Here is a 27,151-nt window from a genome sequence, read left to right as displayed (position 1 = left end):
TGGGATAGTGCTTGGGGTGTGCTATAGACCACCAGGATCTAATTTGGATACAAATAAAGACGTCTTTAATGTTTTTAAAGAAGTAAACACTAATGGAAACTGTGTAATCATGGGAGACTTCAACTTTCCAGATATAGACTGGAGAACAAATACTGGTAATAATAATAGGGCTCAGATTTTCCTAGATGTGATAGCTGATCAATTCCTTCATCAAGTAGTTGTTGAACCAACAAGGGGGAAGCCATTTTAGATTTGGTTTTGGAGAGTAGCAAGGATCTCATAGAAGAAATGGTTGTAGGAGACAACCTTGGCTCGAGCGATCATGAGCTAATTCAGTTCAAACTAAATGGAAGGATAAACAAAATAAATCTGAGACTAGGGTTTTTTATTTCAAAAGGGCTAATTTTAATAAATTAAGGAAATTAGTTAGGGAAGTGGATTGGACTAAAGAATTTATGGATCTAAAAGTGGAGGAGGCCTGGGATTATTTTAAGTTAAAGATGCAGAAGCTATCAGAAGCCTGTATCCCAAGAAAGAGGAAAAAATGTATAGGTAGGTGTTTTAGACCAAGTTGGATGAGCAAGCATCTCAGGGAGGTGATTAAGAAAAAGCAGAAAGCATATAAGGAGTGGAAGATGGGAGGGATCAGTAAAGAAAGCTACCTTATTGAGATTTGAATATGTAGGGACAAAGTGAGAGAGGCTAAAAGTCATGTAGACTCCGTAAAAACATGGACCTTGCAAAGGGAATTAAAACCAATAGTAAAAGGTTTTATAGCCGTATAAATAGGAAGAAAACAAAAAAAGAGGAAGTGGGACCGCTAATCACTGAGTATGGAGTGGAGGTTAAGGATAATCTAGGCATGGCCCAATAGCTAAACAAATACTTTGCTTCAGTATTTAATTAGGCTAATGAATAGCTTAGGGATAATGGCAACATAACAAATGGGAATAAGGCTATGGAGGTAGATATTACCAAATCTGAGGTAGAAGCCAAACTCGAACATCTTAATGGGAGTAAATCAGGGGTCTCAGATAATCTTCATCCAAGAATAGTAAAGGAACTGGCACATGAAATTGCAAATCCATTAGCAAAATTTTTTAATGAATCTCTAAACTCAGGGGTTGTACCATTTGACTGGAGAATTGCTAATACAGGCAGTCCCCGACTTACGTGGATCCGACTTACGTCGGATCCCTAGATACGAACGGGGTGAGGCAACTCCCGCACATGCGCAGCAGCATTCCCGGGGCTCGCTCACCTGGGTCCTAGGATCCTCCTCCTCCTCGGGCCGGCTCCGACTGGGGTCCCGCAGAGCTGCCGGGCAGAGGAAAAGTGCCTCCCCATGCCCGTTGCCCCCCCTCACCCCCTGCCAGCAACAGGCTGCCCCCTCCCCTGAGCAACAGGCTGCCGAACAGACAAAAGCAGCCTCTCTGCCCCTCCTCCCCTCTATACATGCCGGCTCCCGGAGCGCAGCAGCGTCCCCGGGGCTCGCTCACCTGGGTCCTAGAATCCATCTCCTCCTCCTCTTCGGCCGGCTCCAACCGGCCTCTGCCTGCAGCAGCTGGCCACAGGGACAGGGATCCCGCAGAGCTGCCGGGCAGAGGAAAAGTGCCTCCCCACGCCCGCTGCCCCCCCCCCCGCGGCCTCGCATCCTGCACGCCTCCCCCCTTCCCCCCTGCCAGCAACAGGCTGCCCCCTCCCCTGAGCAACAGGCTGCCGAACAGCAGACAAAAGCAGCCTCTCCGCCCCTCCTCCCCCTATACATGCTGGGCTCCCTGGGCAAACAAAGACTCCACCAAAACAAACAAAGTGCTGGCCTCATTGTGTTAGCAAAAAAAGGACCCTCCTCCTAGAACCCTGGGTGGTGTGTGGAAATAAAGCTATTAGCTCAAAGCATGGTGCAGAGCTGTTTGGTATTTGATGAGTTACTCCTTTAGTCCTGAGTTTGTCACAGGGACAGAAATAGATGTGAAATCTTCTGAACAGGGGAACAGACAGCAAAACAAACATTAGAGGGGAGTTAACCTTTCCCTATGCTATCCAAAACTAAAAAAAATGTTTGGCTAGAGTTTCCCCTACAATATGTACCAGTTCCGACTTACATACAAATTCAACTTAAGAACAAACCTACAGTCCCTATCTTGTACGTAACCCGGGGACTGCCTGTATAGTTTCTATTTTTAAGAAAGGGGAAAAAAGTGACCCGGGTAACTATAGGCCTGTTAGTTTGACATCTGTAGTATGCAAGGTCTTGGAAAAAAATTTGATGAAGAAAGTAGTTAGGGACATTGAGATTAATGGCAATTGGGACAAATTACAACATGGTTTTACAAAAGGTAGATTGTGCCAAACCAACCTGATCTTCTTTGAGAAAGTAACAGATTTTTTAGATAAAGGAAATGCAGTGAATCTAATCTACCTTGATTTCAGTAAGGCATTTGATACAGTACCACATGGGGAATTATTGGTTAAATTGGAAAAGATGGGGATCGATATGAAAATTGCGAGGTAGATAAGGAACTGGTTAAAGGGGAGACTACAGCAAGTCATACTGAAAGGTGAACTGTCAGGCTGGAGAGAGGTTACTAGCGGAGTTCCTCAGGGATCAGTTCTGGGATCATTATTATTTAATCTTTTTATTACTGACCTTGGCATTAAAAATGGGAGTGTGCGAATAAAGTTTGCGGATGACACAAAGTTGGGAGGTATTGCCAATTCAGAAAAAGATCGGGATATCATACAGGAAGATCTGGATGATCTTGTAAATTGGAGTAATCGTAATAGGATGAAATTTAATAGTGAGAAGTGTAAGGTTATGCATTTAGGGATTAATAACAAGAATTTTAGTTATAAGCAGGGAGCACATCAGTTGGAAGTAACCGAAGAGAAGGACCTCGGAGTCCTGGTTGATCACAGGATGACTATGAGCCGCCATTGTGACATGGCTGTGAAAAAGGCTAATACAGTCTTGGGATGTGTTAGGCAAGGTATTTCAAGTAGGGATAAGGAGGTGTTAGTGCCGTTATACAAGGCATTGGTGAGACCTCATTTGGAATACTGTGTGCAGTTCTGGTCTCCCATGTTTAAGAAGGCTGAATTGAAACTGGAACAGGTACAAAAAAGGGCCACTAGGATGATCCAAGGAATTGAAAACCTGTCTTATGAAAGGAAACTCAAGGAACTTGGCTTGTTTATCTTAACCAAAAGAAGGCTTAGGGGAGATATGATTGCTCTCTTTAAATATATTAGAGGGATAAATGCCAGGGAGGGAGAGGAATTATTTAAGCTCAATACCAATGTGGACACGAGAACAAATGGATATAAGCTGGCTATTAGGAAGTTAAGACTCGAAATTAGGCGAAGGTTTCTAACCATCAGAGGAGTGAAGTTCTGGAACAGCCTTCCAAGGGAAGTAGTGGGGGCAAAAGACCTATCTGTCTTCAAGATAAAGCTAGATGAGTTTATGAAGGGGATGGTTTGATGAGGTAACATGGTCTTGGCAATTAATTGACCTTTCACTATCAGTGGTAAATAGGCCAATTGTGGGAAGATAGGAGTTGCTATAGAGAACTTTTTTCTGGGTGTCTGGCTCGTGAGTCTTGCCCACATGCTCAGGGTTCAGCTGATCGCAATATTTGGGATCAGGAAGGAATTTTCCTCCAGGGTAGATTGGCAGAGGCCCTGGAGATTTTTCACCTTCCTCTGTAGCATGGAGCACGGGTCCCTTGCGGGAGGATTCTCTGCATCTTGGGGTCTTTGAACCATCGTTTCAAGGACTTCAATATCTGAGATATAGGTGAGAGGATTATTCTAGCGGTGGGTGAGATGCTGTGGCCTGCATTATGCAGGGGGTCAGACTAGATGATCAAAATGGTCCCTTCTGACCTTAAAGTCTATGAGTCTATGTGCATAAGAGATGTGACAACTTAGCCTGTTCTGTGTCTGGGTAAAAAAACCCACAAACATCCTGATTACAAAATGTGGAAACCAGTCTCCTTTAGAAGATTGACTGTGTAGGAAATGGTACAGGGGGATTCATGTTTTTGGGAAAATCCAGGGGCCATTCTTCAACCCTGCATAAGTAGGTGCAACAGGCCTTGATTCCAGTGGAAAGAACATGGTCTCTAATGGTTAGGACATGCTGGGTAGTTAAAAGATTTAGATTATTTTGCTGGCTATCTGTTTAGATTGTATATTCATGGTGGCAAGGTCTGTCTCTTACAATATGTGCATACAGTGCCCAGTACAATAAGGCATTTACCTCAGGTGGGACCGTCAGGTGCTATTGTAGGGCTTTTTATTAATAATTAATAGTAATGTCAGACTTAAATTTTGCCCCTGTAGCCTTCTAGCTTTTTATCAGTTTGATATTTTGGAAAAGTGATGGCCCTGGGAGCCAACTGTACCCTAACTAGTAGGTTTGGCCCCACTGCTGACAAATTAATATCCAGGCCAGGGATTAGAGCTAGGTAGTGCTAACATGAAACGGTGCTTTTAAAACTGTGATGCAGCTCACAAACTGGTTATGGCCTTTGAAACCTGTGCTGCTGCTGCTGCTGCTGCTGCTGCAGCTTATCTGCTAGGCTTGGTCAAGTCCCAACAAGCTGTTGGCACTTGCACTTTTATCACTCCGTTGTATTGTAGCAAGGTAGATAAACTCAAATAGCAGAGGCTAAATGTGTTATGCTATCAGAATTCCTGTAGAGAACCCGAATGCCAGAGGTTTGCCAGACTTGAAAGGGTTCTTTTAGGTCATTGCCTCTCTCAACCTCAGGAGGCCTTTCCATCTCTCTTTTTCCTCATAACCTCGGGCAACATCAGTCCTTAGTGTAAACTCCCATGTTCTCTTATCCCCAACTCCAAATGGCTACTTCTCCGTAGCTTTCCTCGTTCTCAAACTTTCAGCTCCTTTTACTATCTCTCCGACCTTTTAGAAATGTTCATAAATTCAATGCAGTAAGTCGCTTTCCCCCTGCCGAGCTTGGGCAGCCAGTGCATTGAAATTAGATCTCCTCATAGTTGTCCTGGTCTTCATTATATGCACCTCAGAGGCCTTTTCCAGTTCCTAGGGAAGTCAACAGAAATCTTTCCCACAGACATAAATCCTACAAATTATGTATTTTTAAGGAATCCTGCATGGAATTTAAATGATTAAAATCCATAGCATGGGAATCCAAGACAGAGTTTGTTTGCTTTTTCTCTCCATTTTTGCTGGATTATCCTTATACCCCATTCATGATTCTTTTTATTTAGCTTAATTCCGCTGCACCGAACGGTCTGCAAAAATGTGAGATGTGATGTGCAGTAGTCAGACCGTAGCCGTGGGAACCAGATATTCCTGAGCTTTAATCCCTGCTGTGATGATTAAGATTCATTCTGTGACTTTGGGCATCTGTTTAAATGGGGGATAATAACACAGAGCTCATAGGGATGTTGTCGGAGTTACTCCCTGGTAGGAAGCACTTTGAAATGAAAAGCACCACTACATAGACCTTGTGATTACATATTTAAAGGCATTTCTTATTGAGAGTCCTGAACTGTTTTTGTGAGGCTAAAGAATTTGCAACGTGAAAACGCCCCTTCTGAAAATTGCTAAGGCACAGCATCTTCTGTCACCAGAAAGGGGCAAGTTGAATGCAGAGTCACGTGTTGTTTGTGCTGGCTGCCTTTGGGCCTGATTACCTAAGTAGATACTGTGGTCTTCTTTTTAATGCCATAGAAACTTATGTCTGTGCCTCTCATCCTTGTGTTTTAGATCCTGGGGCTCCTATGAAACTGCCTTCTTGTATGCCAGTCAAACTATCGCCTCCGCTACCTCCAAAGAAAGTCATGATTTGCATGCCTTTAGGGGGGCCAGACCTCTCTCTTGCATCCTATTCCATGCAGAAGAGTTCCCAGCAGCCTTTGGGTCCACATCATCACTCTGTACTGCCATCCCAGTTAGCCGCCCACCAGCACCAGCTTCCCTACGGCAGCCACAGCCAGCATCTGCCTTCTGGATCCAGCTCGCAACCTATTTACCCTTCAGGGTGCCGGATGATCGAGGAATTGAACAAGACGCTGGCCATGACCATGCAGAGGCTAGAAAGGTAATGGTTGATTTTATAAAAATGTTGATTTATATGGTGTCGTTATGGCATTGGAACATAACATCGTGCAGTACTACGTTGCACTTACAGAGGGTCTTTCAGGGGAATATCCAAAACTTTTTACAAAGCAGTCATCATTAGAGAAACAGAAGCATGGAGAGATTAAGTAACTTGCCCAGGTTGATGCAGCAAGTTTGTAGCAGAGTCAGGAATAAAACTCAAGTCTCCTTAATCACAGTTTCCTACTCCAGCCGTTAGACTATGTTGCTACTAGATTAAAAAGCTCTTAAGAATCTCCCCTTTTGCAAGAACGTATCACATGGTTTCCAAATGAAGCTTAGGTCACATGGAAGTCAAAAGAAAATGGAAAAAAGTGGAGAATTTAGAAACAAAAAAGACCAAATATGTTGCCCCACTGAAGAATCAACATTCCACTGATCAGCTGAAGGGAGCACAGGGTGACTTGCATACGGGGCTGGCCTTACTATGAGGTGAACTGAGGCGACTTCCTCAGGTACCAGACTGTGGGGGGGCACCACTAGAACCCAGAGTGTAGAAAACTGTGTCTGCTGCTGTTAGTACTTCTTTATTGGGGTAGGTAGCAGAGCAGTACCCTGAGAGGAGTAGAACAGGAAGAAGGCAGAATTGAGACCTTTCAAAGTTTTGGCCCAAGCAAGGGGACATGGGGACATTATTTGAGCTCCCCGCCTCAGGTGCCAAAGTGTTGTGGGCCGGCCCTGCTTGCGTACAGTATTTAGGTTTTTAAATGTAATCTAAAATGCGTCTGGGAATAAAATGTGTTCTGGGGGGGAGGGGGGAGAGAGAGAGAGAGTGTACAAAGACAACATAATTGTCACTGCTGTTTTGTAGCAATCCCAGTTGCAGACTGCAAAGCAGATACAGAATATTAACGCCATTCCAGGAAAGATCTCCCCACATGTATTATGAGTAAACTGAGTCAATTGAATGCAGGATGTATCTAAGACCACGTCTACACTACACCCAGAAGGTCGGCTTAAGATACACAACTCCAGCTATATAAATAATGTAGCTGGTGCTGACTTACCTTAAGCCAAGGTTGGTGCCATCTCCCCAATGGCTCCATCAACTTCCTTACTCCTCATGACAGTGAGGAATTCCGGCACCAACAGGGGCGCCCTCAGTGTTTGATTTACTAGACTCACTAAATCAAACCCCAGAGCATCGATCCTCCGGTAATTGGAGACATGGCCTGAGTGTATTGACTTCCTTGCAGAGATTCCACCAACTTGACTCTAGGCAAAAGCCTAGGCTATTGGACATCAGTCCTAAAGGCTTTCACCAGGATACCTGAATTAACTGGAGGGTGATTTCAGTACCAAATGATACAATATGTGGAACCACTTCCTGGAGAAACCATCTCTATACCCCATAGTGCAGAACGTAGTCCCGTGCAGGAATTTTTACAATGCATGCTTATAATCCTAGGGAATCAATAATACAGGTGTCCAGATCTCCGTGCTCAAAGTAGTTCGAGTGGCAGTGGAAGTATGGCAGAAAGCCTGGTGCTGCAGTCCCTGTTGGTGTCAGACCAGTCCCCAGTATAAATTAGAGCAGTGGGAATGCGGCTGTAGTTTATATACTGAAAAATCAGCTAAATTGAAAATGAAAGCTCAAGAAAGTAGTTGGGCAATTCGCTCTGGACAGTTTTTTTTTTTTTTTTTTTAACCAATAAGGTGAGAGGGAAAATAAGGAATTGTACAGAATATCAAAAAAGTGCAATTTAAATAGACAAAAGGCCTGATCTTGCCCCATGCTACTAGTCCTCTGCACTGCCACAACAGCAAAAAAACAAAAAAAACCCCACCTTTACAGCTGCTCTGAAAGGGCTGCCATAGGTTTTTCCAGTCTGGTGTGAAATTGGCTAGCTTGCAGTGGGAGGTTTTTGTTGCCACAAATAAGGGGTGAGGCAAGAGGTAGCTTGCTATGGATACAAATCACTAAAACAGGAGTAGAGATTTGATGCGACACAGTCCTGCCACCTTTCACATAGGCCAGCACAGCCTGGAAAGTGCACCTTAAAGAGCCAGGTGCATGATCCTGAGAGATACTGTAACATACACACTCTTGAGTGCTGGGGAGTGTTAAGAGAAATGGTGTTTCCCAGAGCTTCCTCTAGGGTAATGCAGCTTCACACCATTCCTACCAGAAGTCTGGGTGTTAATTGCACAATCTGGCCCATGGTACATGCAAGCTGCACTCCGTTATTCTAAACCCAATGATATTTCTCTTCATATGACTTCATAGTGGCATCTGTTCTCTCCCCGCCCTCCCCATGGATGTTCCAGTTTCTAAGCTTCCATTAAGTCTGGTTTACAAGTACATTTAATTGGTTTAAAGGAGGTGATGTGAAGGTTTTGTTGTTTTTTATTTTTGTTCATTTTTAACATTTACCAGAAGCTAAAGCTGCACTACCTGTTAAAATTGAACAAGCAAGGATTCCCAAAATATAGCACTTGCCTCCCACCACTGAAGAGAATAATTTTTTAAAATGGGATGAATACTGATTTCCCATTTAAGGGATACCTAATACTTATTAATGTACATAGCAGATTTGTGATTATTTCTTTTTAGTCAGTTCACTGTTTTCCTTGTGTCTCAATGGATATTTAAGTCATGAAATAATGCATCGAGTACTTCAGTTATATTCATTGTCCAGTAAGTCAGTAATGTTTGTGGTACTTCAGGAAAAAAAGAGTTGATGGCAGTTTATTCTGGAAAGACAGTCACTAGTTTCATAATGTATGTGGACAATGCATCTATGAAGTAGACGTGCTGTTAAATGTTTTAAGTTTCATTTCCAAGGCACACTTTGTTTTTAGCAAATGTGCTAATGTCTCCAAGGAGATTACTGTAGGTTTTCAGAATAGATTTGATTTGGGAAGGGATTAGGTACACTGAGTAGTATCTTTTCCTGATTATTTTTTGGATGGACATGCTTTCTTTTTTCCTTATTTTAACAAAAAAAAACAGGTTTAAACCAAAATTAAATCACATTGCAGTGTTTGTAATAGAACACTTAAGCTCAGAAGCCTTGTACATTGCTTGGATTTGAGATCTATTTTTCTTACAATTTAGCTGTGTGGTCATGTCTATCATCTATGTACAGTGTGAGGTTGCTTCCTAAGCTTTTCTGTTGCTTCCAAAATAGCATGCTGCAGGGCTCCTGCTCCCAGGCGAGCAACTGTAGAGCAGAATGTAGAACATAGAGGCAAAGGCAGGAAGGCTAATGGGAATGAGTGTATGAAAATTGAAATGATGACATCCAAAATAGAAACAAAGCTCAAAGAGTTTAATGCTCTCAAATTGGGGGAGGACCAGATAAACTCCATCCCAGAATACTGAAAGATGTGACATGTGAAACTACAAATCAGGTAGCAAGAATACCGTATGATTGGAGAATAACAAACTGTTATTTATATTAAAGGAAGGAAAAAAGAGAATTCAGGGAACTACAGAGCTGTTTGTCTCATATCAATAGTATGCAAGATTTTAGAGCAAGTTTTGAAGGAAAGACTCTAATTTAAGACTGAAGGTAAATGAAAATGGGATTATCAAAGGTAGATTTTTGATAAAATAAGTAATTTCTTAGACAAAGGACATGCAGTGAATCAAATCTGTCTAAAATTCAATAAAGTATTTAGCATGGTACTACATGGGGAGGTTAGTAAAATGAGGATTAATACAGGAACTCTAAGGTGGGTAAGGAACTGTCTAAAGGAGAAGGGTCAATGGGTTATGCTAAAAGAACTATCGGGCTAGGGGGAGATTACCAAAGGCATTCTTCAAGGATCACTCTTGCAACCGATCATATTTAATATTTTAATTGATGACCTTGGCACAAAAAGTAGGACTGTTCTAATTAAATTTGCTGGTATCAAAAAGTTGGGAGGTGAAGATCAAAATATTACACAGAAAGAATTGGATGACCTAGAGATCTGGAGTATAGAAATGGGGGTGAAATTTAATAGTACAGCTGGTCCCCAAGTTACAAACGCATTGACTTACGATCGTTTTTATTTACGACCAATCTCCTATACAGCCGGAACCCAAGTTACTAATGAAATCCGCACTTACGAACAGCGTGGCCATATGTAAGTGAATGTAATCCGACTTGCAAACAGATCGAGTTACAACCTAGTGTTTGGTATGTAACTCGTTTGTAAGTCGGGGACAGGCTGTACAAAGTATAAAGTCATGTACTAGGGGACTAACACCAAGAAATTTTGCTATCAGCTGGAAATGACAGAGGAGAAAGACCTGCATGTGTTAGTTAAATCACACGATGACTATGAACCACCAATTTAATGAGCCTATAAAAACACCAGATGTAAATCTTGTGGGTGCTGGGTGGTGTTGGTGACCTGTTGCATGCAAGGGGTCAGATTAGATGACAGAGCTGTCGCTTTTGGCCTTAAAGTATATGCTACTTCGAAAAAAAAGGGTGCCTAATATTGGCCTGAGCACTCACTGGGGAATAGCAACTTCACTTGGTAGCACCCATTTCGGCTCATTACAGACCATAGCTACTAAAATCACTAATGTATTCTAGAATAACCTCTCCAGATACTGCAGTAGTTCTGCTGTCAAGTGAAACATTACTGAAGAACACTGTGGTGGTTTTTGATAAGGGAAGAATTCTTTTCTTAAATGTCACCCCAAAACTATTCCCTCCCACCCATTACCGCTCCTGTAACCAAGAATAGGGGAAGAAAGAACACACAATCCTCTTCTTTTAGCAGCGTAGATCTGTAATGCCACTTTCGCTTCATTTTTGTCTTTTATTGATACAGTATCAGCATTACAACATAAGGGCTATGAACTGAAAATGGATTACTTCCATTTGTAATTATTTATTATTTATTCTTTCATCACATTTGTTGCAAATTTGTACCTGACTCATGTCACTGGCATTTTTAATTTTCAGTGGAAGGCTCAGAAGCTGACAGTGCAGCTTTGCATTTCACCCCAAACATCCTGGGTGAACCATGAGACACACTCCATATGTTTTACCCAATTTGGAATGTCTTTTAATTGCAGAGTTCAGAGGTGCCAATTTGACAACTCAAGAGAAATAACTCTACAGAGCACTTGATCATTCTGACTTCAGTAGGAATTCTATAGTAGTTAAGTACTAATTCTATAGTAGTTAAGAATCAAACCCAGAATAGGTGCTGCACATGCAGCAGCAAAGGAGACATTTTGTGCTCTTCCCGTGTTTCTTACTATTGACTTGGAGGGGCAGCTTCTTGGCATGATGTGCTAGTTTAATCTCCAGCCATACACCCATTCAATCTGTCTAATGAGTCTGCCAATTAGTGTCAACCATGATGCATACTCTTGTAATCTTGCAACAGGACTCAGACCACAAATTATTTCTCACAGGATACTAAGCAACTATCAGACAGAATTACTTCCAGTTACCGATAGCCCTGCCCTAGGCTAGATTTGAATGAATGATATAGAAAGTGAAAACTTCTGTATCAGAAACAAAGTTTCTGTTTCCAATTGTCCTTAGACATCCAGTTCCCTCAGATTTCAGATTTATAAATTAAATCATATTAGACATACCTAATAGACGTCTTAAATCTTATCCAATGCATTTAAGTCTATAGGGCTTTTCAGAAGAACTACTTTTGTCTAAACTTCATCATGGCCAGAGGATAGAAACTCTAGAATGTATAGCTTTGCCTTCCCCATGCTTATCCCAGCACAGTATTATATTAATGAATGTACAGTGACCTGAAGCCTTTCTATTTTCACTTTAATTGATAAACAGCAAAACTATAGACTATTGATCTGTCACCATTTTGATAGACTCTTTTCTGATTACTCTTCATTCTGCTATCAGAGAAGAAGGGATTGATAGCTTGTGGGGATATGTTTTATTCTACTAGATTTTTACGGATGATTTCCACGTTATGTTTCGATTACATCTTTGAATAAAAATAATATCAGTATTTGTCTGATTTCTAAATTCTGATTTCGCATGAAAATCCTCTCTTAATAGCAGCACTGTAATTTATATCATGTTAAGATAAATTCTTCTTTAAAACAAGTCCCTGTATAGCCTTGGTCTTGATCTCTAAACAAGAAAAGCAATAATATCTGAAACAGTTTGAAAATTGAAGATGTGAAACATTTAGTAGCATAATCGTTCAGTACACAATACAACTACTAGCCCAATGGTCTTTACAAATAATTTTGTATTAGAGCACATGATAGCACATATCTCCTATCAGCTTAGAGGAAATCTATACACAGTAGACTTGCTTGTGCCCTTGATTTGTTTTTCATGAGTACACTTCAGTACTGTAAGTACGGTACAAGTACATGACACCTTCTCCACTGCCTTAGAAAATGAAATTAATAGTGTGGAACAGAAATCAAGAAATACACAAATTACAGTAAAACCTGTGTTATCCGGCACGCTCAGGGATTAGGACATTCTGGTTATCTAAAAATTCCGGTTATCTGAGGGTCCCCATCAACCTAGGAAAAACCAATGGACAATAATAGTAAAACTCAAGTTTTTAATATTGGTTTTTTCGTAGTGTGAAGCAGTTGGTCTCACATTTCTATTTTGAGTTAAAGATGATTAGTACTTCTTAAATAAAAAATTGTTAAGCCAATCATGGTAAACCAAGCCAGGCCTGTGTGCCTGAAGATGTGACAGTATTGTGGCTGGGGGCAATGCCGGTTAACAAAGTTGTCTGGTTAACAGAGTACCAGATAACAAAGGTTTCACTGTATAAGGGAAAAATACGGCTTAAAATAGAAAGTGGTATTGATTGACTTTATGACTAAGAGAAGTTTGTAAAGAGATAGAAAACCTTCCACTGCTAGGACACCAGACTCACATCAGTGTGATAGAGATTAAAACTATTGCCATTTAACTGTTATATGGTTGCCAACATTGCCGAAATGGACACAGGACCTCAGGAATGAATAGCACCATCCCCCCAAAAATATTCTGTCACAATTAACTCCTGGTAACTCCACCAGAGAGGAAAAGACAGACTGAATGGGCATAAAAACTGACCTACGTTCCCACCTTTTTTATCACTAGGTAAAGTTGTCCCACCCCAATTGTGCTGTTTTAAAACTCAGCTGAATGATTTTACTGCCTAGCTTTTGCTGTTTTTTACCTAACAGCATTATGCTGAGCTTTCTCATCTCTAAGATATTGGATTGGTGTCTTCTGGATTTTTTAAATCTGCCACTGAAGAGTTGCACAGAAAAATAGATAATGGAAAAAAGAGTGATTAAAAACAGTTCATTGAATTTAAATTATTAAAGCATATCAATAAAATAAAAGTTAATTGACAGTTTTTAAAGATTGTGATGCATGTATATATCCTTAGAATAATTCAACTGCTGCATCCCAAAATTACTTCTTGGATAAAAATAATATAATAAAAAATTCATTGAAATCTAATGGAGAAATTCACAATCTAGTTCTTCATTAATCTTTAATACTTTGTGCTACAATATGTAGGATGATATGTCTAGTCAATAAATATTTGTATCCCAGTGTTTGTTAATCTACATTGGTAAAGCTGCAATTGCCTAATGATAACAAATGGTTTCACTCACTTACGCTATCAAGGGTTTTTTATCCCTAAAAATCCCAACGCGCTTTATAAAGTAATAGAGTGTGTGTGCAAAAGAGAGAAACCTTGAAAATGCAGTTATTTCTAGGGTGGAACTTGGCCACTGTTTAATGGTCCTCATGAATACCACACAGCAGGTTAGGGCAGAACATTAAGAATCACATCTCCAAGTGACATAGTGGAAGAGTAATTTAAATACAATAAAGGGCCCAGTCCTCCCTGGTGCAGTGGAGTATTTCCTGTGGTGGTGCACATCCTAGACTCTAAAGAAGTTTCAATTGCTTTGCAGGATCATACCCAAATTTGCTCTTTGCCTGAAATGGAATTTGTCCAGTACATCTGGATTACTGTTCATATTCATGTAGAAAGGAATATGAGAACTTTAACAGTTACAGGGTCAGGAACTCAGATGTACTTCTCAGTTAAAGAGCAGCATCTCCAACAGCACTGTGCCTCCTGATTCAACTCCCATGACAGTCTCTCATCTTCAAGTAGAGAGCGCCAGTATGATCTGGTGAATAGGGCATATGCCTGGGAGTCAGGAAAGCTCTACTCTGCTCTTCACCTGCTGTGACACTTTGGACTCAGCTCTCCTTTACTCAGTTTCCCTGTCTGTAAAAATGCATCTGCAATGATATTTACCTTCCCTTATGAAATGCTTTGAGATCTACACGTGAAGAGTGCTAAGTATTAATAATAACAACAAGGTCTGAATCTATTAGGTTGTGGGAAGTGATCAGCTCACAGCCTCAGATACTATATGGCAGAGAAACAGTACTGTGTAGAGCAAAAGCAAATTGTTCTCAAGTTTATGGCTTTTTGTGCTGCTGCATGGACAATTCATGTGTTTTTAGGATATCTCTAAATATAGAAAATGACCGCTGGTGCTCCCAAGTCAGTTTGTAGAGAGACCACTCCAATGCATATTTCCATTTCTTTTTTATTACTGCAGGACCCCTAGCTTGACACTCACAAATTAAGCATGACCTTGGTTGTACATTTCACCTGAAACACAGATCAACTGCTGATAATGTATCCCCATTCATCTTTTATACTGGTCTATCGTAGATGAGGTGAATAAAAATATTTCAGAAGTTACATTTCATTTCAATTTACCTTATTCCTGGAGCAGAAGATATAAAATGCAAAAATAACAAAAGAAATTAGAATACCATCTGTTAGTGCAAGTTATTTGGCAAGCCTGGAATGGTATAACTAATCTCTCCTGGCTCCGTAAAGATTCCTAGGTTGTATTTATATTTCTCAAAGATTTAGAGTTTCCTGGTGCCAAGGGGGAATTGAAGCCCCTGTTGTCACACAGGTATGGCAGTTTGGCCAGTTAATCCCTATCTGTGCAGTCTCCTCCATATATCTAATGAAAGTGTTGTGTGCAAATTAGCTGTAGGAGTAAGGATGGTAATTGTCTTTGATATCACAGTGCTCTAGGATTCGTGGTTCTCAACTTTTTTATGTTTGTGGGCAACAACCAGTACTACCAGCATGGCCCTGAAGATGACACATCAACCACACCTGTATTGATTGGGCTGCAGGTGGAGATCTTTTGGTAGACTCATGCCTTACCGTAGCTGGATACTGCACAAGTGTTAATTATTACAGTCAGAATGGCTGAGAACATATACATTAGATATTAGCAGAGCGTGTATCCTAAAGATGATTGAACCTTGTGATATTCTAAACAAAAAGAGATCTCAGACATGCTTGTAACTGTTGCACATTTCACACTGACTCAACAGTCATTCTAGGCTTCAGAGTGACAATCCTTGAATTTCTCTCTCACGCACGCACACACACACACACGCACACGCACACCATGTCAAAGGTTATTCCTGAGATTAAGTCAAGCACTTAGAAATAGTATTGTATGTGCATTCTTACTCTTTGAGCTTTTAAATGCATGATCATATACTGTTTTTTTCCACAGAAACCCTGCCTCATTCAGTGCACAGGATGGAGGGTTCTTCCTTAATAAGTAACTATTCAATACTTTGTTTTCTCCTCATTGTTTAATGTGTGACCTTAGCAATTGTTTTCTGCACCTTGTTCAAACTCTGCTCTGAATACAGGACAGAATTATTACTTTCCCAACAGGTTTTTCTGTGGTGCTCATCACTGTAATATCAAGTGCTTCACAAACATTTGTCAGCTGAGAGTCTCCATCCCTAGTGGAGTCTCCATCCCGAGAGGTGTTTAAGTCTCGGCTTGACAAAGCCCTGGCTGGGTTGACTTAGTTGGGATTGGTCCTGCCTAGAGCAGGGGGCTGGACTTGATGACCTTCTGAGGTCTCTTCCAGCTCTATGATTCTATGAGAGGTAATGTGATCTTTGTGTAAGGATCAGCAAGAGTTGAGCCCAAGCCTGCAGGGCTACTGGGCAACTGAATCCCCCCAGGATTGCCAGACCCGTGGGCATTGGGGAGGCCCCCAGCTACATGCACCCTCAGGTGGAAAGGGTGGGGCTGGGGCAGCCAGCCCTCAGTGGTGTCGAGATGGTGTAGCACTTCTCCCCTTCTACACAAGCCTTCAGAGCTAGTTGGGGCACTGGGCTCTGCAGTGCACCATGTGGTGATCCCATGGTTATTCTTCCTAGGGCTTCCAGCCACTGATGCTGCTAGAATCACCAGGCCCTGGGGCCTGGCCACTCCCTGCAGCTCACAGTCTACAGATGTTCAGTGCCATGAGAAATTCCATCTTGAGTGATCTGACTGACAGAGGTTTTAGCAATTCCTAATTGGCTCGTCCCTGTACAAATCCCTGGGGCATACCGGGAAGTGTCCATGCAACAGTGCAGATTCCTAGCTACCTGCCCTGGCTGCCTGAATGCCTAGTACTGACCTTGACTGTAACTTGGAGTCTGTCTCCCAGTTGACCCACTGGAATATCAAAATGAACCTTGATATATGGTATTGACTCTCAGCTTGATTCCTGACTCTGGCTCTGATGCTCAGCTTGACTCTTGACCCTGATGTAAAGCCTCTGACTCTGGCTTCAGTTCTGGGATCCAGCACACAGCTTACAGGGAACTGATCCGACCTACCTTTGCCCAGAATTCTGACACCATAGATATATAAACAGGAAAGAGCGAGTAAGAGCGAGGAGATTATATTTCCTCTGCATTAGACACTGGTTGACTGAGACTGGAATTCTCTGTCCAGTTCTGGTGTCCAGAGTTCAAGAAGGATGTTGATAAATTGGAAAGCCTTAGCACAGGAATAATTAAAGGGTTATAAAATATGACTTATGGTGATAGACTTCAGGCACTCAATCTGTTTAACTTGACAAAGATAAGGTAACTTGATCATGATCTGTAAGTACCTACTTTTTGGGGGGGGGAACCTTTCATAAGAAGCTTCTTCTACCAGACAAAGGCATTACAAGATCCTATGGCTGGATGTTCATCCTAGACAACTTCAGATGAGAAATAAGGCCCAGCATTTTAACAGTGAGGATAATTAATTTTGCAACTTTTTTTGTTAGACTCATTAGTGATTGCAGGTCTTGCTATAAGTATGCACTACTTCAAGTAACAATTAATTTAGGGAAATCCTTTGATCTGTGTTATGTAGGAGTTCAGATTAGATGATCTATAAATCTTCCAATAAAATCAAATAATACCTTTGAGAGATGAGGAAGTGGTACTAGCCCCATTTTATTGATGGAGACCTGAGATAAAGAAATTAAGGCCAAAAGTTTCCACTAATTTTGGGTGCCCAATTTGAGACCCCTAGAACTTGAGTTTTCAGAGTGTCCAGCAATAAATATAATTTGGTATATTCAACATACAGCTGTCATTGACTTATACCTGTGACTGCTCAGAACTTCTGCAAACCAAACGTTGGGGACCTCATTTGGAGACCCAAAAAAATGAGAAATACACAATTAGTTACCACCTGTGAAAAGTGTAATTTATTTGCACAGTATCACATAGGAATCTCTGTCTGAGGTAAGATAGAGTCTAATTCTCCAGAGCAGCATTCTACTGCCTTGACTGTGAGTTCCTTCTTTCTCTCCCAGCTTCATTCCCTGCACCCCTTCCATCTTCTGCTTCATTTGTCACCGAGACAACAACTTCCTTTATTACACACCTCTGGCACATCCCCAGAACAGGTCCATCTCATGCACTGAAGGAGGCAGGGGTTCTGAGGAAAACATAGTATGTGATCAGGTAATTAAAGACTGGATCATAATGCGTATGCAGAAAGGGCCAGATTAAGGTTGCTCTTGCAAACTTGATTCTGGCATTTCTTAACAGTTGAAGCATTTAACTTTGCAACTTTAATAAAGTCCTGTTTACGTTTTTTCTGGGTAATTTTTTAGACTTTTTAAAAAGCAAACTGGAAAAATAGAAATTCCATCATGTGTCATGATATTGGTGCCCACATGAACTATCAGTGGAATTGGAACCTTTTAGACCATGGGTGGGCAATAATTTTGGGGGGGCCACTCTAGGATTTTGGTAAGTGGTAGGTGGCCACACTTTTCTATGAAGGGGGTGCAGGGTCTGGGGCGGAGGTTGGGTGCAGAAGGGAGATCAGGGTAGGGAATTTGGGTGCAGAAGAGGATGGAATCTGAGAGGGAGATTGGGTGATGGAGAGAGCTGTGATCTGGGGTAGGGGTTTAGGGCACAGGATCTGGTAGGGGGTACGGGCACAGAAGATTCCGACCTTCTCCGAAAAGGTGTAGGAGAGGGGTGCAGGGTCGTGGAGGCAGTTGCAACCTGTGAGAGGGGAGGTACAGAGGGTTGTGTAGTGACCCCGGACAGGGGGGGTAGTGACACGAGGCAGGGAGTTGATGCGCTGAAGGGGATGAGGTGCCAGATGCAGGCTCTGGCTAGGAGGTGCTTACCTAGGCAGCTCCTGGCCAGTAACCCAACAGGACCCTCAGGCAGGCTCCCTGCCTGCTTCAGTCCCAGGACACTCAAATTCACTGGATGCTCCATGTGCCTCTCAGCTCCACGTATGGGAGAGGGTGGGAGACTTTGCACACTGCCCCAACACCCGGCCCTGAGGGTCCCAGGAGGCAGGCCACAGGCCAGATCTGGCTTGTTCCTGCTTTCAATATACTGCCCAAGCTTCTGCCATTGGCACTGAGTAACAGGGAGCAGTAGTGGGTTGTCATTCATTCTTCATGAGAACTAGCTCTGGAGAGGAGTGAGACATGCACTTTGCCAGTGAATTTCATAGATACTTGCTGACAGCAGAGGAATGGTGAAATCTCGGAATCCTAGGTTCTCTCCACACTGGTTCCTAGTCCCAGTTTCTTTGTTTAGATGGTCCTAAACTCCCTCCTGTAACTTGCCCCAGTTTATGTGGATTTTCACAGAGATAGCTAAAGGCACACCCATGACACACAGCCTGCAGCTCCTGCCATTTATCAATCTGTGCTCCAAAGCATTGGGGTTCTATAACTTTTCAATGGAGTGGTCTCCAAAATTTTTTAACTTTAGCAAGCAATCATGTTTTTCCCTAAACTCATTCTCAGAAAGAACTGACTTGATTTCACCAAAATTTTCCAAAGAAATTCAGCCTCAGGTAGACACTCAGCATGGAAAATGTCATTCCAAAACATTTGTCAGTGTTATTAGCAACTTCAAACAGGGTTGCCTAATGGGAAATGTCAGGCAACCTTAATAATAGGTCCTTTCTCAACTGGGTTTTAAATCAGAGTTATCCTTTAATTCCTTAATAATAAATGTACGGGTATGTCTAGTCTACATGCCTCTGTCGCCAGAGGCATGTAAATTAGACTACCCGACATGGTCAATGAGCCGGGATTTAAATATCCACATCTTCATTAAAATAAAAATGGCCACCGCTCTGTGCCGGCTCAGCTGATCGTCGGCACAGCGCGTCAGTCAAGATGCGGATCAGTCGACAGGAAACACCTTTGTCAACCGCTCCCTTATGCCTCGTGAAATGAGGTTTACAGGAACGGTCAACAAATGCGTTCCCTTTCGGCCAATCCGCATCTTGACTGCCGCGCTGTGCTGACGATCAGCTGAGCCGGCACAGCATGGCGGCCATTTTTATTTTAATGAAGCTGGGGATATTTAAATCCCCGCTTCATTGACAATGTCGGGTAGTCTAATTTACATGCCTCTGGCGACAGAGGCATGTAGTCTAGACATACCCTAACTTAATTTCTTCTATTTACCATGATTTAACTCATTCTTATTGGTAACTGTAATCCTCTCATCTTTCCCTATTAAAAAAAAATGTCTACAGTACAGTATAAACAGGGTCTCATGCTCCTGACTTCAGAGAAGTAGCCCTGACTCCTGCTGAGCAATTTTCTCTAATTTTCTTAATTTCTCCTTTTAATTCCCCTTTTCCAATAGCTCTGGTTTACACCCGGGTGACAGTGTCACAAAAACAGGACCTGGAGGCCTTTCAGACATGAGACAAGTGCCAACTGTTGTGATCGAATGCGATGACGATAAAGAAAATGTGCCTCATGAATCGGACTATGAAGATTCTTCCTGCCTTTACTCAAGAGAGGAAGACGATGAGGAGGAAGATGAAGATGATGATAGCTCATTATTTACAAGTAAGACTCATCCTTCCATATTGCCATGTAGTGTGTGTTTGTTTTGTTGTATTTATATTCAAGGCACACAGCAAATTGGATATCTTGGACCTGATTTTCTTGTCACTTGCAATGGCATACATCAGGACTAACTGCGGGGATTACAGCAGAGTAACAGCAGCATAATGAGAGGAGAGTCAGGTGTTTTACAATTTAATAAAAACAAAGTCATGTTAGAATATTTGCAGACATTTTTAAACGTGTTGTTGTGAAGTCAAGAAGTCAATGGTAGTTTTCCAGCAACTTCAGTAAGATCAGCGTAAGTCCAGCACTGAGCAGTTTTGAAACAATACAAACATGAGGCCAGATCCTGAGATCTTGCCTCAATTTTTAGCCAATCCCTATTTAGATATGACTCCCATTTAATCAGGTATGAGTAGCGGGGGGGAAGTTCGGTATTTTTTGTTAAAGCATCTGGCAACCCTAAACCCAATGGAATAACTCTGTCAACCTAGCTACCACCCCCAAGGGCTGCAGTTCAATTACATCAATGGGAAAAGCCCTTCCTTCCCTGTAAGAAACATCTACACTATAGCACTGCAACGGCAGAGCTTTAGTGCCAAAACAGTGCCACTGTAGTGTAGACTTTAGTCTAATTAGATTAATCTGCTTATCCTCGCCTGACTTCTGCTACTTTGCCTGCTGTATGACATGGTATAAGGCATACATCTCCTTTGACAAGACCTCTCCTTTCTTCCATAGGTTCTCTGGCAATGAAAATCTGCAGGAAGGATTCCTTAGCAATCAAACTTAGCAACAGGCCCTCCAAACGAGAGCTGGAGGAAAAGAACATCCTCCCAGTGCAGACTGATGAAGAGAGACTTGAACTGAGGCAGCAGATAGGAACAAAGCTAACAAGGTAAGATCCAAACACTTTCTAACATTCGAATCAAGCAATGGGTTGCTGGGAGAGTGGACTGTAAAATACAACTTTTATCCTTGGCCTATGGAGATTTAAGGTCCTCTGTTCACAATGCTGTTATGTGAGAGAAGCCACCCACCAGGCTGAAGAAACCAACAGCTCTAAGCTTTGCCTCTGCTTCGGTATAACTTCCCATACACAGCTTTTTCTCACCCTCAGGGTCCTTTGCCCCAGAAGGCCCAGTGGACATGGGTGCTTTTGCATTGGTGCTCATTTTCTACTCCCCAAAAAAAGGTGCCACTTCTGGGATACTCTGCAAGGTAGCATTAGGAACACACTTGCTGTATGTACTCTTTTGTGAGATTATTGGTGCTACTAAGTGACTGACATGAAGCCCCATCCCAACGAGGCCTCCTGACAGCAATTCTGGGATCCAGAGCAGAACAGTCAATGGGCACTCTATGTCACAGGCTGCCTGACATGTGGGTGGTGCTGCGCCTACACTGCTGGTGCCTGGCGAACTGCTGCCAGCGGTGCTGCTGGCATGGTCTCTCTTTTTTTTTCTCATATCATGAGCAATACATTTTATGTGCACTGCGGTGTGTGTGGATGTGCACCACCAGTAGAACCAAAAAAATAAAATGTATATTTTAAAAAGTTACCATTGGGATAATTACTCCAACCATGATAGGTTGGGCATTTTAAAACTCACTGCTCGAAGAGTTAAATGTAAAGTATAAGAGAAATAAAAATTACAAAATGTATAGACTAACACTACGCACTAAAATAACACACTTTAAAATAACACACTGAGAAGTAATAACAATAATAAAAGTATGTGTTGGGAGATGAGTGTGGAAGAGAGAGAAAGAGTGTATGTGTGATAGAGACAGAGAGCTGCGGTGGGGGGGGGGGCTGTGTGTGTGGGAGAGAGTATGAGCTGGCTGCTGGGGAAATCAAGTAAGGCACGCAGGCACTCGCACAGTTCATCCTAGACCGGGATGGGCAAGATACGGCCCATCAAGCTATTTGATTCAGCCCATAGCCTACCCTGCCATGCCTCCACCTCCAGGCCAATCAAGACTCAGGGGCAGTGGAGAGTGCAAAGTCTCATCTCCCCGCCCACCAGGGGAACACGGCACCAGAGGGAACCGCCAGCTGTTTCTAACAGCTGGTGGGTCCCTCTAGGCATCATGCGCCTTGGCTGGGCAGGGGCAGGGGCAGGAGAGTTCATGCGCTCCCTACCCCTGGCCAATTGGGACCTGGAGCGGGGGAGCGCACAAAGTCTCGTCCTCCCGCCAGGGGTGCGCAGCGCCCAGAGGGAACTGCTAGCTGTTCAAAATGGCTGGCAGTTCTTGGGGTGCCATGTGCCCCCGACAGGGTGGGGTCCGGGGAGAGAGACCTCTCGTGCTCCCTCACCCCACAGAGGAGCGAGCAACGTCTCCTCTCCCACAGCACGTGGTGCCTAGGAGGAGCCACCCCTTCCATCCGGCGCCCCACCCCTCCTACTTAAGGCCCCTCCCCTTCTGGGACCAGCCCACCACCACTACCAACATTGGTGAAGTGGCCCCCCTACAAAAATTATTGCCCAGCCCTGCTCTAGACTGCACACTGTAAGCTCTCTCCGACGCGAGTCCTCCTGGATGGCTGTGTCTATACCCTCTCCTTGTAAGAGATGAGGTACAGAGGTAGGGGGACACCCTGACAGCAGCACTTCCCTTTCCCCCAACCCCCACACTTCACAGCTAAGATAAGGGACCCTGGAGCAGCTGCTGCAGGAGAGAGCAACACCCCGGGGACAGGCATCTGAGCCCATGCTGCCAGTTGTGCTCTGCTAATCAGCCAGGCAGCAATTGAATCATTCCTGTGTGGCTGGAGGCCCCAGGCTTTTTTAAATGGCCTAGGCCCTTGAGCAATTGCCCCTCCACCCCCGTCGATGGGCCTGCTCCCAACTGAGTTAACTTTGGGGCAGATAAATATATTTCCATCCAGCAATACACATGCCTGTCACACACAACCTGATTTGACTGGGTCAGGCTTGGACAGGATTTCTCCTTGTGCAGACTCTTTCACATCTATAATGTTATTCCTCTCCACTTGATCCTACGTTTGCCATGCTAGATGTGGGCTGGGGTAGAGAGGGGATTGATGAACATGAAGGATAGACTGTATTACCTCTCTTGCTCTCAGCAATTAGTTGCATTCAGAATAGCTAGTGTTCCTGGGCGAAATGTGAGATGTTCAAGGGCTTTCCCTGTATACTTTTGACCTGTGCTTTCTATATTAAATCTAATGCTCCAAATGGCCTTTGGGGACCTGGCAGCAGTATTATGCAGGAGTAGGCCGTAAAAATGCTTTATGAATGAAAATGTTCAACTCTCCAGCTTGGTGTAGTGTGTGTGCACAAAAATATCCAAATTGATAGTGAGCTAAGAATAGAAATGTCAGAAGAGGAAGAGCAGTGCATATCTAGATGCAACATCTGATTTATCACATACAGTACTTGGGAGTTTCTGTCAGTGAAACTCTGTGTTGTGACCACACGTCAGGTTATTTCTACTGGCTCCTAACTTGCATATAGGAACATAGTATGCCATGCTGAATCTAACCAAGGCTCATCTAATTCTGTATCCTGTCTCCCATACCAAATGCTTCAGAGAAAGGTACATGAAACCTTACATTAGGCAGCTGTAAGATTATGTACCTCCCCACATTGGGTATCCTTATAAATTTAGGGTTGCCAGGTGTCCGGTTTTCTACTGGACGGTCCAGTTTTTGGGCCCTCTGTCCAGTAAAAAAAATCCAGAAAATACTGGACATGTTCAATGTCCGGTATTTCCTGGTTTTCCGGCTGGGTGTCGGACGGAAGCCTGGCAGGGACGGGAGGAGTGACTGGGAGGTGGGGCGCGATCAGCGCAGGGAGCCTTGGTTGCATGTGAGGAGGAGGAGGAGGAGGAGGAGGGGCAGACCATGCTCCTGCGTGCTGGTCAAGCTCATGGTGGAGCTGCAGCCGGACTGACTTGCGTGGAACGAGAGCACCCTGAGATCTGCACAGCCCGGGTCAGTCCTGTTCCCAGCGGCCAGTTCTCCCCTCCTCCTCCTCCTAAGCTCCCCCAGGAACACTAGCTGTTTCCTGCCCACCCCACTCCCCTTTCCCAGCCAGCACCGCTCCCCTCCCAGCCAGTCCCTCCCTCCCTCCTCCCATGAAGCATGTCCAGTATTTTTTTGTATGACTACGGTGATCCTATCCCTGTGATTACCACAGAGATTTAAACTGAGAAGCAACTTGCCTTTCACCCCCCTCAAGCAGCCCCAGCCCCCAACCCCATTCTTACCTGGTTCTGCAAGGCTGCTGGTACAAAATGGTCTTGGAGTCTTTTTTTTTGCTCAACAACTTTGGTCTCCCTCGCCCTCTTTTTTTTTTTTTTTTTTTTTTTTTCCTTAACAGAATTTTTTCCCAGTGTTTTTTTTTTTGGGGGGGGGGGGGTTGGGGGGGGGTTGTAATTCAGTATTTTTGTTTCAACCATCTTGCAACCCTACTTATAATCCCTTTAGTTGGAGATTGTCTTAACCTTCAAGTGTATGGTTTAATATCTCACCAGAATGTATATTGACTTTAACTATTACAACGTTGAATACTTGTTTTTAGATATAATATCCATTTTTTAAAAAAATCTTTGTATGTTTTGGGCCTCCATAACATCCTGTGGCTATGAGTTCCATGGAATAATTTCATGCTGTGTGGAAAAAATATTTTTTTTTATTGGTTTGGAATTTGTCACCATTTAATATTAGTGAATGTTGTCTTATGGTTGGAGTTTTGCATCTCCCTCTGCTGAATAGATTTAAAAGTAAGTTAAGAAACTTGGGGAGAAAAATACTTCCTTGGTCAGGCTCCAGACATAATAAGCCATGAATGCTAAAACACTAGACAGAGATCTAGGTCTTAACAGTAAAAATCCAGAATGGGTCTTATGTCTAAATATAAAATATCTGAGTATAAATCCAAGCTATGTATGGATAGCTTGTAAGATGATAGATATTATATTTATTTGGATAGGAATGTCTCAAGTTCAGTGTGCAAAAATGTGGCATTTCTATGGGTTGGAGAGTAATTTTCAGGAAACTCAAGTCCATTTTTTCTGTTGTATAAATAAGATTTCAAAAACCTCATTATTGCGTCCATCCTTTGTTGTCACATAATGAAGCAAATCTGAAGCAAAATTAAAGGCATACAGGATTTATAGTCCTCAGGGAAGAACTGTGATGCAGATTATGATTGCAGTTGGCAAGTTTAATAATATTTCTGAAGAATTTGAGTCCCAAAGGTTTCAAATAACCAGCCAATTAAATTATACACATTATTTGCAGAACAAATATAAAATACGGAATAAAAGTTTAGCAGATATTTACCATTGTCAGCAATGAATGGGGTCAAATCATTTTCACTCTAGAACATTGATTAGGATACTTCAGTATTATGTACATTCTTCACTGTACTTAGTTAAGGAGAGATCGTTGGCTGCAGCATTTGGCAGATCAGAATTTAAATCTAAAAAGAGAGTGTTAATTAAAAAAGAAGCATATGGGCCAGCGTACTGAGAACTTGATCTCTGAACACTGAAAACATTTAATAGTGCTTCACACAAATAGTAACCTTATACCCATTTTACAGATTAGGAAACTGAGGTTCTCAGACATAAAGCAATTTTCCCAAGGCCACAAAATAGTGTGTGATAAAAGCAGGAAGAAACCCAGGGCTCTTGAATCCCAGTCACTCACATTAGCCATGGGACCATACTCTAGGACCCATCAATTCAGAAGCAGCAGTACCAGCAAGTGGCTATATGGAATCCTCCCTGTAGCCAAATTAGGAGCTATTCTAATATTTAGTAGTAAAACAAGACACTGTCCTTTGGTTTGTAGTACCCATGAGATGAGGGGAGAAACTCAGCACTGTAGACCAGTTCATCAGCTGCTGTATATCATATTTCCATTGACTTTCATGGAGCTATGCTGGATTACACCATCCAAGCATGTGGCGCTTTGAAATACACAGTTTAAAAAAAAGTTTGAATGTTATATTTGGAAACTTCTTTATTAGGCATGCTCATCTGCTCACCTATGCCTTCTATTGTTTATTTTTTGCTCAGCCCCCCCCCCCCCAGCTGCACAGTAAGGCAATGTAAGTGTCACTGGGCCAGTATATGGTAATATAAGCAAAATTAGAATTGTCACATTTACCAGTTGAACTGTGGCTCTAGCCCAGGGGTGGACTAAGGACCTACAGCTTGCCTGGATCTGGTCTCTGAGGCTCAGTGCACCCCCTCAGCATTTGAGAGCCTGAGCTGGTGCTCCAGCCCCCTTCCCCTATCCCCCCATGGAGCTGGAGCACACAAAATCTACTAGCCTAGGTCCCCCTAGTCTCTGGTGTGTGAGAGGATTGTGGGCAGTGTCTTTCTCCTTCTTAGTCAGGGGCCACAATAGTGAGGATTTGGTGTTTTTTTGTTTTGCTTTTGTTTTTTGCTTCTCACTTGTGTGTGGCCCTCAACTAATTTTTCTTTGGGTCGGTGGCCCCCGGCCTTAAAAAGGTTCCCCACTCCTGGTCTAGACCCTCCTGGTTTCTTTGAGTGCACCTCTCCGCACCTTTTCTCCCCCCATCAGCTCTCAGGCCTTCAGCTATCACCTGGCTCCAGATGGAATCACACTATTTTCCCACTCTCAGATGGAGCCCTGGGTAGCAGCCATCGTAATCATGGATTATCTCAACAGGCTGCACTTAGGTTTAGAACCTACAACTCAGTTCCCCTCTGGGTCAATGACAGTGATAATCAGTGACCAGACAGCTTCCTTAATATCATTTTTAAAGCAGAAGTGTTTCAGAGAGAACTTGTCTTCAAAACAGTAAACCAGACTACACATATCTTGCTTTTTCCTCAGGTTT

At 42.8% G+C, this 27,151-nt stretch overlaps 1 protein-coding gene across 15 annotated transcripts in view; it reads left to right on the top strand.

The window, feature by feature from the left end:
* The window catches only part of PHACTR1 (phosphatase and actin regulator 1), a 457,014-nt gene that overhangs the window by 358,509 nt on the left and 71,354 nt on the right, over positions 1-27,151 (top strand). For 13 of the 15 annotated variants that reach the window (XR_012901644.2, XM_014581428.4, XM_014581425.4 and 10 more), the window contains 4 exons: positions 5,759-6,092; positions 15,687-15,734; positions 20,098-20,306; positions 21,048-21,204. Coding sequence is in view for 14 of the 15 variants with exons in the window: in XM_014581428.4 (XP_014436914.1) it covers positions 5,759-6,092; positions 15,687-15,734; positions 20,098-20,306; positions 21,048-21,204 (748 nt within the window). In the remaining variant the exon portion in view is untranslated. The remainder of the gene's footprint in view (positions 1-5,758; positions 6,093-15,686; positions 15,735-20,097; positions 20,307-21,047; positions 21,205-27,151) is intronic. The other 2 variants (XM_075921243.2, XM_014581424.4) reach the window with 1 other exon arrangement.

The sequence above is a fragment of the Pelodiscus sinensis genome, chromosome 2, assembly GCF_052426305.1.
Source record: "Pelodiscus sinensis isolate ZL-2025 chromosome 2, ASM5242630v1, whole genome shotgun sequence".
In the NCBI taxonomy this organism is placed as follows: domain Eukaryota; kingdom Metazoa; phylum Chordata; order Testudines; family Trionychidae; genus Pelodiscus; species Pelodiscus sinensis.
This window is presented reverse-complemented; position numbering and strand designations above follow the sequence as displayed.